Here is a 14,139-nt window from a genome sequence, read left to right as displayed (position 1 = left end):
TTCTGGCGTTTTGACAACGGAACGTTTTTTGTTGTAATTTGAAGGTACTTGGCGGCCAAGGCCGGGGTAATTAACAAAGACTTATTCTCATGCGATTCACTAAACCAGGCGCATGTAAATATGCTCTTACACTTTGAACGACAAGAGATCTCGGCAATAGTACTTCTTTGTCCTAAAAAGATTCCACTGAACCAGGGCAGTTATCGCACAAATATCCAGATATTCGGCGACACTGCATGATGTAGTAGAATAAAGCTACCAAAATGAGACCATGATATAGTCTAGCTCTTGATATTAAATATCTAATTCTCTCAGTGCTGCTGAATTAATACGATTATAATACTCATGATATTAGGTACCGGCACTTATCCCTAAAGATCTGACTGAACCCTAACCCTGCTGCCGATCTGTAGTAATTACCGGTTGACGACATGCGATCATGTTCTGATTTGACTTCACGACGGCAAGCTCAACCAATATATCCAATATACTTCAATCCTGTGCTCTAAAATCTCCTAAAGTAAATCTCCGACGTTAATAGAGCTTTATGGAACCTACACCCAATACCCACCCGATATATATTTGGCCTCCACACAGCTTATAGTCTGCAAGATGTCAATATCAATTTATCCTCCCACCTCGAAAATGATCTCTCTAGATTCCCTAGCCACAGAGCTCCTAGTCCAAATCGTCGACTACATCTCCCCCCTTGGTGACCTCAACTCCGACTCTGACTTCCCCACGCTCAAGAACCTCAGCCTCACCTGCCACCGCCTGCACTCCATCTGCTTCCACCCCCTCTTCGCCTCCATCCGCCTCGAGCTAGAATACAGCACCTCCACCACCACCATCACCCGCCTGCGCGACTTCGTGCGCACCCACCAGCTCCAGCCAACAATCACCCACGTGACCATCAACTTCGAGCACAACTGGAACGAGTCCAAGAACGGCCTCGAGCTCAAAAAGCTCCTTTGGGAGCTGCGCGCCTCGTCCCTAACGCTCTCGCTGCCGCGCCCCGCGTCCTCCGTCCGCGAGAAGTGCGCAAAGTGGAGCTACAACCTCGACACGCTGCAGGCGCTGAAGGTGAGCCTGCTGGACGACGACAACGAGCTCAAGATGCTGCTGCTGCGCGTGTGCCCCGTGCGCCTGCTGGTGGTGGAGGATGGCTGCTTCCGCCTAATGTATGAGAGCGACGATGCGCACTTCCACCACAGCCCGACGCAGTGCCCGGGGGTGGCGCTCATGAAGCCGGGGATATTTCCGAACCTGGCGAGGGTGGTGTATTCGGCGGCGTGGCCGAGTTATCATCGGTTTGATAATTTCTTGGGGTTTGTGTGCCGGTTGCCGGTGCTGCGGGAGTTGGGGATCACGTTGATGGGGGGGCAGGATGAGGGGCTGAACCTGGGGAGGGAAGGGTATAGGTGGAGTGGGGATTCGGTGAGGTATAGAGAGATCGTGGCGGAGTACGCGTTATTGACGAGGAAGGTGGAGCGCAGTATGGAGGGGTTGAGGGTGATACGGATCGGGGATATCATGATACCATGGAAAGAGGTTGTGGGGGCGCCAATGGGATGGAGAGAGGATGTGAGTGGGCAGAAGGGGGATCTCGGCGGGGATTGGAACGGGGTCGGGGTCTGGAGGAAGATGCCCCCGATCAAGATAGAGACAGTGGGAGGGAACTCCTAATAATACATCATGTATCCACCATATATATAAGTAGCCTATCGAAATAGATAACCTCGATACGCACATATATCCAAACACTGCTATGGCTAGGTCTTTGCACATGACTTACTCAATCGATCGGAAAAAGATAACTGAGCCAATCATGGTGAATCACTCAGTCATGCCCATCATGAGCTGTCACCCACGATCGAGGGTTGGGCTTTGAGGTATTCGATATCAATTGAGCCCAGACCACGGAATTGAGGAGTCTCCAGTACCGGGCGTGCACGGTGTCGTTTATGATATGAAAACCGTTGCGATGTGAATATACGCTTCTAGGTTTGCCTGCAGTAAACCAGTTTGGGCACGAAACCACGAAGTCCACAATACCCAACCCCCATTCCCGTGAATCCAAAGCAAACGAATCGAAAACCTTCGAAGCTACATGTGGTGGAGGAGTAGCAGGCTAGCTCAGTGTACTCGTGATATAGCCCTAGCTATTATAACCCGATCCTAAACACCCCAGCCCGCACAGCGCCTACAGCATGGGCCCGGCATTACCCATTGATCGGCCTCAACATCACCGCAATCACCTCACAACACGTATCACCAAAGCTCATCATACGATTCATTTCCCGCTCGCGCTGCACATCCAGCCCCCGTAGACAGCTGCTGGACGCTAGTTGGAGACTGGGTCTAGGGTATCTACGTACGATTTCAGCTGAACTGGATACACACTACAGGGGAAAAAGGAAAGATTTCTTTTGCTATGTGGTTGCAATTGAAATAGGACTGGACAGAAACATTAGGTATGTCCGAGTGATGGTTCATGATCATGATCGATCGATCATGTTTGTGTTTACAAGTCAAGAAGAAAGCTACGTCACGGTACTCTTGTTTTATATATACGACATTGATTTTAATAAGAGGGGTAATATGGCCGTGGAAGAGGTAGCTTTGCAACGAAGAATTAGTGCATTTCACAGTAGTTGCGGTTCAACGAGTGATTATTGATATCATATAACGACTTATCCTACAGCTGACAGGGTGTCTACAACCAATACACACATGGCCGAAACCGCCCCCGATATATGTCTTCAGAGAACTTATCTCCATTGAAATGAGCAATTATCTCACGATGGAACCATCGGCCACCAAAATCGAAACTGCCGCGATAGACAACATCGAATTCCGGGCCTAAGCTTGTTAGTGAGTGTATATCTTGATTACACTTCAAGATTAGAGTATCTATGGAGAATTTAGAGCTAATGTACATTGCTTAGACTACGTACTACCGTCATCCTCACACGATGCACCAATCTCAACCCAACGAGCACAGAAAACAAACTTTAGCACTACACTCTGAGTTTGCCCCGCAAACAACCACACGAAAGCCCCCGCAAGAACTCAAAGGTCACCAGAAATCCCCAACACTCCCAGACCTAAAAGGTGCATAACCTTCAGCTCCAAACCCACTATTTTACTATATCCACCAAACCTGTTCCGTATCATGACCGATCACTCGACCGCGCACCCGCGATGACTGTATCCATGTCGTACCACACTCGCTAACTGACGCATAACTTAACCTCTTCGCGCGGGTTCCTGCTTGATGACTGTGCGAAGGATGCATGACCTGCGTGATTATAGTTTGAAGCCTTAATGGTGGTGGGTAAAAATAGAGAACCGGGTAATAAGGTGTATGGTGTGCTTTTCGAAGCTTAAGGTTCTGGTGGTATAGGGTTTATGTTTTTATTTGTGGATAGCGAGTACTTAAGGTGTAGGTACTGGTACGTTACTATCAGCCAATCAATCAAAAAAGGCTCCGTTACTGTTACATAGCGAATCTTACGGGGCTACTACGCACGCACGGGCCAGAGGGAATATTTACTGTGATACAAATTTTACAAAAAATACTTGAAGGCGTATAGAATAAGATAGAAAATAATAAATGAAAAAAATAAAAAAATACCCGCACCCTAGCTCAGCAAACAACCTCCAACCCATCCGCAAGCCTGCGCAAGAAAGCAAAAGAAAGCAAAAAAAAAAAAAGAAACGCAACTCCCAAATGCAAACCACCTCCCCCCTTTTCCCTTTCCCTTGAATTTCCCCCTTCATCAAACCTCAAACTCTTGGTTCATCACAGCTCAAGCCACACAATTTTACCCCGGCCCCGCCCAGCCCTCGCCCAGCCCTACCAATGATCAATCCACCAACATCCTCTCCACCGCTCTCCCCGGCGGCTGCTGTATCCACTCCTTCCCCGCCGCCGCCGCATTCGCCCTATTATTCTCCTCCTCCTTTCTACTCAGTCCCTCTCTAATACACTCGGCAAAGTCCTCGACCGTCGTACCCCTGCTCCTACTGTCGAAGCGTTCCTTGCCCAGCTCGTCGTCCTGCGCAACGCCACGATACACCTCTGCGATCCCGGAGAACACCGCGCGGGAGAAGCCGGTCTGCGAGTGCGTGTCGGCAATCTCCTCCATCTCGCGCACGCAGCGGTAGGCCTTGGGCGGCGTGGCCGGGACGGACTTTTCGAGGAAGTCGAGCAGCGATGGGAAGTAGGCGGAGATTTCTTCTTTGAGCTCGGGGAGGAGGGAGAGGTTGGCGGCAGTGGTGAATGATTGGATGGCAAGGCCGTTGAGGCCCTAATATGGAAATGTTAGGAATTGCACGTTATTCGGGGGTGGGTGATTTTGTGTGATGCAGAGCTGAGTGAGAGTATGTGATTGTGAAGAAAGGGGGGAAGGGCCCGGGGCAAGACAGCAAATTGGAGATATAAAAAAGCAAAAGAGCCATTCATCCAGCCCCTATAGCCATCCCAATATCATCTGCTCTAATAGCAGTAATAGCAATAATAGTAATAGCAATAGTAAGAGAAGTAATACAAACCTTCGTCAATGACGCAAAACACATCTTCAGCCCACTCGCCTGCCCCACCCGGTCCCCCACCCACTTCAACCCCAGCGCCTCCTCCAACCTCTGCCCCGCCTCGCCCACCAATCTCTCCGGCCCGCTCACCACAATCCTCGGCTTCCTCCACGCGCCCCCCGGGTTCTCCGCCGTCTGCACATACTCTGGCGGGGCGCCCAATATCGCGCCGTCCACGAACCTGACGCCGGTGCTGATGATTCCGGGCCGCGCAAACACCTCCTCGATGCGCTCGGCGAGCCCCGGCGAGGTGGCATTCAGGTCGATAAAGTAGAGCGGCGGCTTGTTGCCCCGCGCAACATAGGTGTATGCGTAGCCCACTCGCCGGGCGGTGGGCAGAGACTCGGAGGGTGGCACGACGGACAGGATAAAGTCGGCCTGGTTGATCAGGTCTACGTCTGAGGAAACAAATTCGATCTGGCAGGCGGCAGCGCGGTCGGTCGTGTAGGAACTGCGGCGGGGGAAAAGGGAAAGAGGGACAATGGTTAACTAGACTATCACTGGAATAACAGAACAGGCAGGACGAGCAAGGAAGAAGAAGAATTTACTCATAAGCTGTGGCACTGGGTCTATCATGTTATTCAATGGGTTATTTGGTTCTGGTTTATTTAATTGTAACAGCGCATGAGGGGGGATGAGGGGAGAAGAGGGGCAGGGGGAGAGGTGGTGGGTAAGCATATAAAAGCGGGGGGCAGGAGGAAGAGGAGGAGAGGATCGAAGAGAGAGAGAAAAAGAGAGAGATGGAGAGAGATTCAGAGAGGGAGAGAGAGGGGTTTCGTTTACTACCTACGACCGGAATTGCTCGTTATTATGCGAAAGTTGTAGGCCCGCAGCAGACGGGCGATACCAGCACCCATCTCTCCTGGGGACAGGATCGCTACAGTCGCTGTGGCCATTAGAGCAGTGGAAGTGACAGAGCAGTATCAGTATCAGCAGTATCAGTATCAGTATCAGCAGCAGCAGTAGTAGTACTAGCAGTGAAGCTGAAGCAGCAGTAGTAGACCAAGGGCGAAGAGAGCGGCTGTTAAGGTTGTTAAAGAAAAAAAAATATAGAAAAATAGAACAATAAACAAAACAATGTGTAGGAGATTAGATATAGAAGAAAACGGGTTTCAGAATAAACACGGTTTCAAAGAAAACAAAAAAACAGAAAACAACTGATTTGTTGCCTTGATATTAATGGGAAAAGAAAAAAGGGAAGGGGAGAAAAAGGGGACGAGTCGAGGCGGGGGGAAGAAGGATCTAGAGCTTCGTTTGCGGGGTAGATCAGGCAGGGCAGATTTGCAGGAGGGAGCGAGAAAAAAAAAAAAAAAAAAAGATAGCTACGATAAGCTACGGCGGTCAGTGAGTTTTATTTAAGGGACTGGTTTATCAAAGTGCTGTCTATAGGTGGGGCGGTTATCACTCGCTCGCTCATGCACGCTCACTCACTACAGGATGTAGGTACTCCTCCTCACTCTTCGTCGTTGGTGTTGTTTTTTCCCGCACTGAACGACGAGGTGCGCCATAAAAAGGAGTGAGCGAAAAAGAAAGAGTCTACACTAACAATGGATTGGCTGCCTGCTCGCCTGCTGGCTGTCGAGGGATCAAGGTTCCATGGATCCATCCATGGTTCGTTCATATGGTTCACTAACGTCAGTCACTCTTTCCCTGCGATGGGATCGAGATGATCTGATCTCATACCCTATCGCACTTTGACAGCTCTTTGTTGTACGGTACCTGCTTCCATGTAAGGAATCGAATTGCCATGTTTGTGCTCTGAATGGGGAGGCCGAGGAGAGAGTCCTGTAGAAAAAGGCAATCCCGATAGCTCTCACATTTATTTCTATGTAGCTTATCGATACAGTGGTCCAGCAACACTTTGACAAGCTACCATGCCCATATTATACATACACATCAAAAAACCCACAACCTCAAATTGCTTTCCTCTCTCTGATGGGGTCCGAAACAGCAGATATTTGATGGCGTCACATCACCACCACCCACCACTGGTGCGGGATTGGCAAGGCACGGGACAGGGTGGGGTTTGAACGCAGAGAGGTTGAATCAGGGAAATGATGTTTGATTGGATTTGTTTGAAAAGCTGCGATTCGATCCAGAGATCATACACATCATACTACCATGGCCAGTAGTAACATGGAGTCGGTATCCAATATGGCACGTGCGTGGAGCCTACGTGTATGGAGCCAGAGCTCTGGGAATGTTTCCTTTTGCCCTTTGCTCGAGATCTAGATAAGAGATCTGTAAATAATAAATGTCGCACTCTGCGCCATTACATTGGGCGGTTTCCCCTGCCTTCGGCCGCGATGTTTATGGCTACATTTATCCAGCAACATATTTCACTGGTTTCTTGCTATTCGAGTTTACAGGTGACCTATGTTTTGCCGTGACACTTTTCTCACTCGTGGAGAAAGGCCGCGACGGGGCTGTGGATGATTGCCAGCCTTACCGAGTTTACTAGTTTCCCAGGGGATTTCCCACACGGATTACGATTTTACGCCGGTGGTTATTCATGCCGGCATAACTCATGATCTACCCGCTCTCAGGGCGTCATATCACAGGCCTTCCCGTAGTCCTACATGGCCGTATCCAAGGTATGCGAGAACTCGGTAACGTTTGATACTCATTTTTTCCCCTTCTTTCTTGAAGTGACATTAAATTCCAGTGTAATCCGGCGTGGAAACCATATAATCCAAGGCCTATCTACCACCAATGCCGGGCCCACCGCCCTGGACCATTGCCTGGTTCTGCTCGGCAAAGCGCTGTCCTGTCCTTTCGCTGGCCTTGATGAACTTATCAACGCACCGGCCGATGCAGGTCTCCTCCTTTGAAGAGACGGCTTTTGATGTAAAGTCGTTAACGCAGTCATCGAAGCATCTGTATAACCCAATAACGTCAGATTCTATTATCGTTCATAAATAATCACACTGCCCTGCGCCCCCCACGCCGCTTCGGTGGTGATAGTTGTGTTTGTAGCAAGGTTCGGGGGAGTAAAAACCGTTGAACAAGCTTCGAGTACATCTATAAACAGAAACGAAACGGAACCCGGGAGTTAGCAAGACGCTCCCGTGTAATAATCAAAATTCAATCTAAGCCAGGGCACGGGAGTGGAAGTTGAGTGGGAGGGGGGAAAGTGCATTAGGCCTAATTTTAACAAATGATGATGACGGAACAAAGGAATAAAGAATATGCTAATAAGGCCTAATGCCATGAAACACTATTGGGAGTTTCGGACATACCTGCATAAAGTCTTTCATCTGTCGTCTCTCGATGACATTTTGGAACTCACGTTGTTCGGAGGCAGAGAGGCTATGGTGGCGGGGCTTGTTAGAAAGAACGCTTTCGGAGGGGTGGAAGAGCCCAAAGTGACAACGACCTGATCCGGGGCGGAGGCGAGACAGATCAGTCAGTGGGGGGGATGAGTGGGAAGAACTCACGAATCCATTGCGTATGCTTGCTTTCTGTGGGTTGGGAGTGGTGGGTGGTGTGTTCAAATCGCGAACAATTGATGGATGAGTCTCTGTATGTCTAGTAGCTTGAACCGAACGTAGGCGAGATGACGATCTGGTTGCAAAGGGCCGAGGGTGGGATAAAAACGCACAAAAAAACCGGAATAATTTTTCCTTGCGATTTTCGACCTCCGAGTTTCTGGAAGGAATCCTTGGAAACTGATTGACCGTGGCAAGACACGCGGATCAGATTACGGAGTTTGTGTCGCTTACCCTGCTTTGGGGAAGGCCTACGAAGATCTGATCTGAGTGTTACTAGAGGAGGGCCGAAGAGCCATAGGGAGAACAGAGTACAGTGTCTAAGCAGATTATTATGTCGAACATGTTACATGGGTATGCAGAGCAACACTGGAAAGTCTGGAATTATGTGCATGTAGATGTGTACATCCCAGCACGTATGTACGATTACTCTACTCTAATACTACATACATGTAACTAACCCACATGTACTATCTCCATACGTACCGACTGGAAGTCCAAGTTTTATGGTGAGGTGAACAGGAAGCGACTAGGGTAAGGGTAGTTCAAGTCATGCCCTGCGAGTTGTGATCAACCATGTCTGTCTGGGGGGGGAGGGGGAGGAAATTCTCGACCCAAAATAGGCGAAGCGAGTGAGTTCTTGAAAAGCAGGGACCGTTACTAGAGCTGCTATTATTACTATTGGGGCAGAAGGGATCATTTACCTCTACCAGTGTTCTTGGCGTCTTCCTATCCCCCTGCCTTCCTGCCTTTCAACACTCTACTGCACTGCACGCGGACACGCAACACAACACCAACCACAGTGAGGATTCCATATTCATGTCCAGGTTGAGGTTGTTTGTGTTGCTACTGCTGCTCTCTTCCCTAAGTTCCCTGACCTAAAGACCGATCATCATCTAGATCACCGACTTACTTCCCCATCTTTCCACGCATCGGAGGGACTGTTCTGGCCGCCAGGACCCTCTCTCTCTCCCTCACTCTTCTCCTCATCCCCCGTCGCACAAACTAACGCTCGCATCAGTCAGCAAGACCGTGCCTCTGTTCAGCCAGTCGGGACTCAGATCATCGCTGAAGTTAGGGCCTCGGCGTGCCTCCTCAGCCTAGCCCCACAAAAAAAGAGGGACCAAGTCTTATTTCTGCTCCCGAGCGCGCTCAGCCCTGAGTGGAGCGCCGCTGCCTACTGCTGCTGTGCTCCTACACCTAGTCCTGCTGCTCCTTTCCTGGGGGTTGAGTCGTCTGTCCTGACCTGTCGTTGAACGTTGAACGATCCTTCCCTAGCATTTCAGCATCATCCCTTGTCTTGCTTGCTTGCTTACTGTTGTGTGTATGTTCCTGTCTGGTGTGTGTTCGCATCTTTCTACTACTCTGCGCTGCACTGCACTAAACTCGTAGAGTTATCTACAGTCATTTGGTATGTACTGCATGTTTCCCAGCCCATTCCTTTCATTCCCTCAAGAAGTTAATCCCACACTCTCCCCCCCCCCCCCCCCCCCTCACCCCCCGCGCCGCCAGTCAGTGCAGGACCAGGCACGACACCACCCAGGCAGCTCCGACCGAGAGCAATATATCTCCGCCGCACTGCTTTCCCCATTTAACGTTTTGTCTTGTTCAGCCGTGTCTCCGAACGAGACAGAGGACTTGAACGTTTACAGAGTCATTCACTCGCTGATTGATTTGATTGAATGATTGACTGACAGTCTGTTCTATTCCTACCTCAGATCACAGCCCATCTATCCTATTCTCTATAACCCCCCCCAAACCTTAAACACCTCCCACAAAACTCTACAAGCCCTCACACTCTGTACTCTGTATTCTGTACTGTTCAGTACTGGTACGTTACTCCCCTTCAAACCAAAAAACTCATTCCTCCATCTTCATTCCATTCCATCCCATCATCCTTCTGTCTCCCCTCACTCGACTGGCTGCTACCGCTCCGAGTCGCTTCTGTCTGTCGGCATATCTGTTGGCCACTCACATATCAAATAAATCTACATGCCTGCATAGCACATATAACTTACCATACATATCTACCCCACAGGATCAGCGTCGTTCACACTGCTCTAGTACATTTTATCGCTCGAACATTATCAACCCATCACGCTTGATCCTGCCTGTCTGTTACCACACTTCGTCTCCAGTAACCGTTCCATTCCAGCTGCCGTTTACCGTGCTGGACGCATTCCCATACATTCAATCGCTGCACGGGGAATTTCTCTCTATTTTTTAATATTTTTTTCCATTTCTTTTCACCGAGTTTGGTCTCGATAGGAAGAGATTGGGAAAGAACGGATTAAAAGCAAGACGACCAAAGGGCCAAATCTAAATCTTCCGTCGTAAAAATTTCTCAGCTCGAAATACTATTGTACAGATCCTTAGTACACCCAGGAACGAGCGCACTAGTTCAACTCAAGCGGAATCCTCGGGAAAGAGGGCTTTCGCTTCGGCTCGTCAAGTCTCGAAGAAAATGGCATCATTACCACCTACCGCCCCCCATCCTGCATTGAAATACGCGCCAGTTCCACCTGGAGTTGACCAACCACCACCACATCCAGCTGTGGTGAACTATGGATCCTCACCACCGTCAGCAAAGGTATCGTTAACAACTTGGTGGGAAAAGTTTAAAAAGAAGCCTGCAGCTCCAAAAGAAGGCGGGGATAAGGGTACAGTGCTATGACCTCTTCCCCAATCACAACCCCCCACAAATCCTGCATTTCTACAGAGTTTCATTAGGAAGCTCCCCCCGCTGCCCTAAGAGACCCTGTAGCTCACTTTTTGCCTTAGACCACACACCGGGTATATTTGGAGTACCCTTAAGTAAAAGTATCAAGTACGCCAATGTTGCGATTTCGTTAACGGACGGAAACGGCGAGCAATTTATATATGGTTATGTTCCAATTGTGGTCGCCAAATGCGGTGTTTTCCTAAAAGAAAAAGGTGAGTCCCCCAGGTTCAGCCTTAACCTCCCAATACAATGTTCTGATTCTAGTCCCTGTAAACAGCTACCAACGTTGAGGGAATCTTTCGACTAAGCGGGTCTGCAAAGAGGATAAAGGACCTGCAAACTATTTTTAATTCTCCGGACAAGTACGGTAAGGGACTGGACTGGGCTGGTTATACCGTCCATGATGCGGCGAATATTTTTCGTCGATATCTAAATCAATTACCCGAGCCGATTATTCCACTGGATTTTTATGCCCGGTTTCGTGAACCATTGCAGTGTGCGCAGGAAGATTTCGACGCCCTTGCAGCTATCCGTGCCTACCAAGATCTCATCGGCAAGCTTCCTGCACTTAATAGACAGCTGCTTCTCTACATCCTGGATCTTTTGGCTGTTTTTGCCTCCAAAGCTGAACAAAATTTGATGACCGCAAGCAACTTGGCGGCCATCTTTCAGCCGGGATTAATAAATCACCCAACACATGACATGTCACCCAATGACTACAAGTTATCTCAGGATGTACTAGTGTTCCTTATTACCAACCAGGATCACTTTTTGCTGGGAATGCGAGGGAATCCCGAAACCGAAGCGGTAGATAACCTCAGTGTGCCCGTTGCCCCGGCAGCGCCGGCGTCCCCACGGCGCGCAAAGACTGTGCTTAGTAGATCTCCGTCAAACTCGAGTGCTGGGGCAGATGACGTTAGGAAATATGGCAACCTCCGAAGAAACGTTTCTGTTACATCTAAGAGGTCTATTGCCGGTGGTCCAATCGTTTCAAATAATAGTGGAGGGTTAAACAGGAGTAATACACTTCCTTCAAAGAGGTCGCCCAATACGTCACCGGTAACCTTTAGAGGAGAGAATAACTCAACTCCAGGCTCGCCCCGAGGAGGTTTGGCCATGGATAAAAACTCCATCTCGAGATCTCCCTCTGTCGGAGGGCGAGCGCGTGATAATGCTACTCCGGTAACAACCTCCTCCGATGATAGTTCCAAGACTGTAAAACCCATGGCAGCACCCCCGAGAACTGCCCCTCCTCCTCCAATGAACACAGAAGTCCCGCCAGCACAGCAGCGAACAGTGACTACCCCAACCAAGGAGCGTAATTTTGCTGCAAGTTTTTTCGCAGGATTGTCGCCGGAGCCACACCAAAGGACTGGAAACAAGTTGAGGAAACAGAGACCTGGCAGCACCACTCATTCAGCTGATTCTTCAACGACTAACTTGGGAGGCGAGGCTAACGCCAGTAATCCATCCATTCAAAATGGACACGGACCTCCCTCTATAGGAGGAGACACGCTTGTGCAGGCCTCACAACAGCCTCATACAGCTCCAACTACGTCCATGTTGAGCTTTTTTGGTGTTTCGCAACAGGGCAATGCTCCTCATTCAGCAGCTTCGTCAGCAACTCTGATGCCGGCAATGTCGCCGACCCCTTCAACTACCTCCAGCGTTGCTAGCCAGAGCAGTTCTCACGAACTTTCAGACACTGCAAACCCCCCAAACTCTCCCGAGAAGAAGAGGCGATCAAGATGGAGGTTATCTGGGCAAAAGATGGATCTCGCACCTACTAGTCCAACATTTGGCAATGGTCATAGTCATGGTCATAACTCTACAGCAAGTCTAGCTGAGAGAATAAGAGGAACATCTCGGAGCCCCCCACACCGGACTAGGAGTGTTAGTGGCGAAACGTCAGGCATGAGTGACAGTGAGGAAAGACGAAGCGCTCTGGGATGGCTCTCTCAAAAGTTGAATGAGCGGAGGCAAAGTCAGCAACAATGTGATAGAGAGCGAGAGCAAAAAGAGCATGGACGTCCACATGGAAGGGAAGATATGCATATTTCGATGGACAATCTACCAAAAATGACGATGCCGCTACCAGGTTCTCCGCGAGTACAACCACCAACACCCTCTAGTGTATCACTCCCCACACAACCAACTCAAGAACATATTCTAGAGTCACCTCGAGATAGGGAAGGCAATGGAATTTTCCGCCGGGACCGGCAATCACAGCAGCCACACCACCGAAATGCACCAATGCATGGCCCTATGCAACCAACTGCCCCAGCGGTTCCAGCTCACGGTCCCGCTTCGGTGCGCCCATCTCCAATGAACACGCCGCGCACTTCCGAGGAAAGAGCACGCATGAGAGAGAGCCAGCCTCTTTATAGGGAAACTCAGGCACAGCAGTACCAGAGAGAACTTCGCGCACAGCATAAGGAGGGTCAAATCGCCCAAAGGGAACCTGTAGCACACCCAAGAGACAACCAAGGCCAGGTGCGCTCGAGAGAGGTTTCGAGGGAAAGCCAGACTCATCAAAGGGACCTTCCGTTAAGTAGGGGTGGAAGTCAGACGCATCCAAGAGAGCTTGCGCCAAATCAGGGAGGTCTTACGCGCCAGAGAGAAGTTTCGACAGATCGAAGGGACAGCCAAACACACCAGAGAGATCTTCCAAGGAACCATAGGGACGGCCACAGGGACGGCCACAGGGACGGCTACATGCACCAAAGAGAGGCTTCTAGTTCAAGGGACAGCCATATGCAACAAAGAGAAGTTCCAGCGGGCCCGAGGGATATTCATAAGAGAGAGGTATCAGGTCCGAGGGATATTCATATGCAGTTGAGGGAAGCCCTAATTGGTCCAAGGGAGATGCAAGGTAGGGATGTTTCGGGCCCAAGGGATATTCAGACGCAATTAAGTCAGATGCATTCGAGGGAGGCCTTGGTGAGTCCAAAGGATATCCAAAGTATGGAGGCTTCTGTCCCAAGAGATCCTCAGATGCAGCATAGAGATATTTCGGGCAACCAAAGGGAAACTACATTGCACCAAAGGGAAGCCTCGGCACATCACGGGGAATCATCGACTCGGCATCGGGAGGGTTCAATTCATCAAACAGAAGTTTCTGAATTGCCCTTGTATGCACCTGTTCCTGGGGAATCAATTGAACCTGAAACACAGATTCAGGCGCGGCGACGACCACAGGCAATACGCCCTGGTGAGCCACTTTCGCTACAAGGAATTATGCCGCAGGGACCGCCCGATGGGCGCATGTCCGAGGGAATGCTCAGCAGTCCTATGTCTCCTGGTCCCATGTCACCACCTGGCACAGCGTTGTAG

At 49.9% G+C, this 14,139-nt stretch overlaps 4 protein-coding genes across 4 annotated transcripts; 2 read left to right on the top strand and 2 right to left on the bottom strand.

Moving 5' to 3' along the window:
• Positions 1 to 612: 612 nt before the first annotated feature.
• Positions 613 to 1,686, top strand: H6S33_011545 (uncharacterized protein; the record flags this gene model as incomplete). Its single annotated transcript, XM_044842919.1, has 1 exon — positions 613 to 1,686. One exon carries the CDS (start codon positions 613 to 615, stop codon positions 1,684 to 1,686), a length of 1,074 nt encoding a protein of 357 aa, XP_044696313.1.
• Positions 1,687 to 3,869: 2,183 nt separating this feature from the next.
• On the bottom strand, positions 3,870 to 5,492 carry H6S33_011544 (uncharacterized protein; the record flags this gene model as incomplete). The annotated part of the gene is made up of 4 exons (XM_044842918.1): positions 3,870 to 4,313; positions 4,558 to 5,047; positions 5,145 to 5,165; positions 5,383 to 5,492. 4 exons carry the CDS (start codon positions 5,490 to 5,492, stop codon positions 3,870 to 3,872), a joined length of 1,065 nt encoding a protein of 354 aa, XP_044696312.1.
• A 1,803-nt stretch (positions 5,493 to 7,295) lies between these two features.
• Positions 7,296 to 8,041, bottom strand: H6S33_011543 (uncharacterized protein; the record flags this gene model as incomplete). Its single annotated transcript, XM_044842917.1, has 4 exons — positions 7,296 to 7,473; positions 7,595 to 7,617; positions 7,836 to 7,905; positions 8,034 to 8,041. The coding sequence occupies 4 exons, from the start codon at positions 8,039 to 8,041 to the stop codon at positions 7,296 to 7,298; spliced, it is 279 nt and encodes a 92-aa protein (XP_044696311.1).
• Positions 8,042 to 10,548: 2,507 nt separating this feature from the next.
• Positions 10,549 to 14,139, top strand: H6S33_011542 (uncharacterized protein; the record flags this gene model as incomplete). Its single annotated transcript, XM_044842916.1, has 3 exons — positions 10,549 to 10,744; positions 10,866 to 11,018; positions 11,084 to 14,139. 3 exons carry the CDS (start codon positions 10,549 to 10,551, stop codon positions 14,137 to 14,139), a joined length of 3,405 nt encoding a protein of 1,134 aa, XP_044696310.1.

Source organism: Morchella sextelata (genome assembly GCF_020137385.1).
Source record: "Morchella sextelata strain SCLS chromosome Unknown scls_6, whole genome shotgun sequence".
NCBI classification, from domain to species: domain Eukaryota; kingdom Fungi; phylum Ascomycota; class Pezizomycetes; order Pezizales; family Morchellaceae; genus Morchella; species Morchella sextelata.
This window is presented reverse-complemented; position numbering and strand designations above follow the sequence as displayed.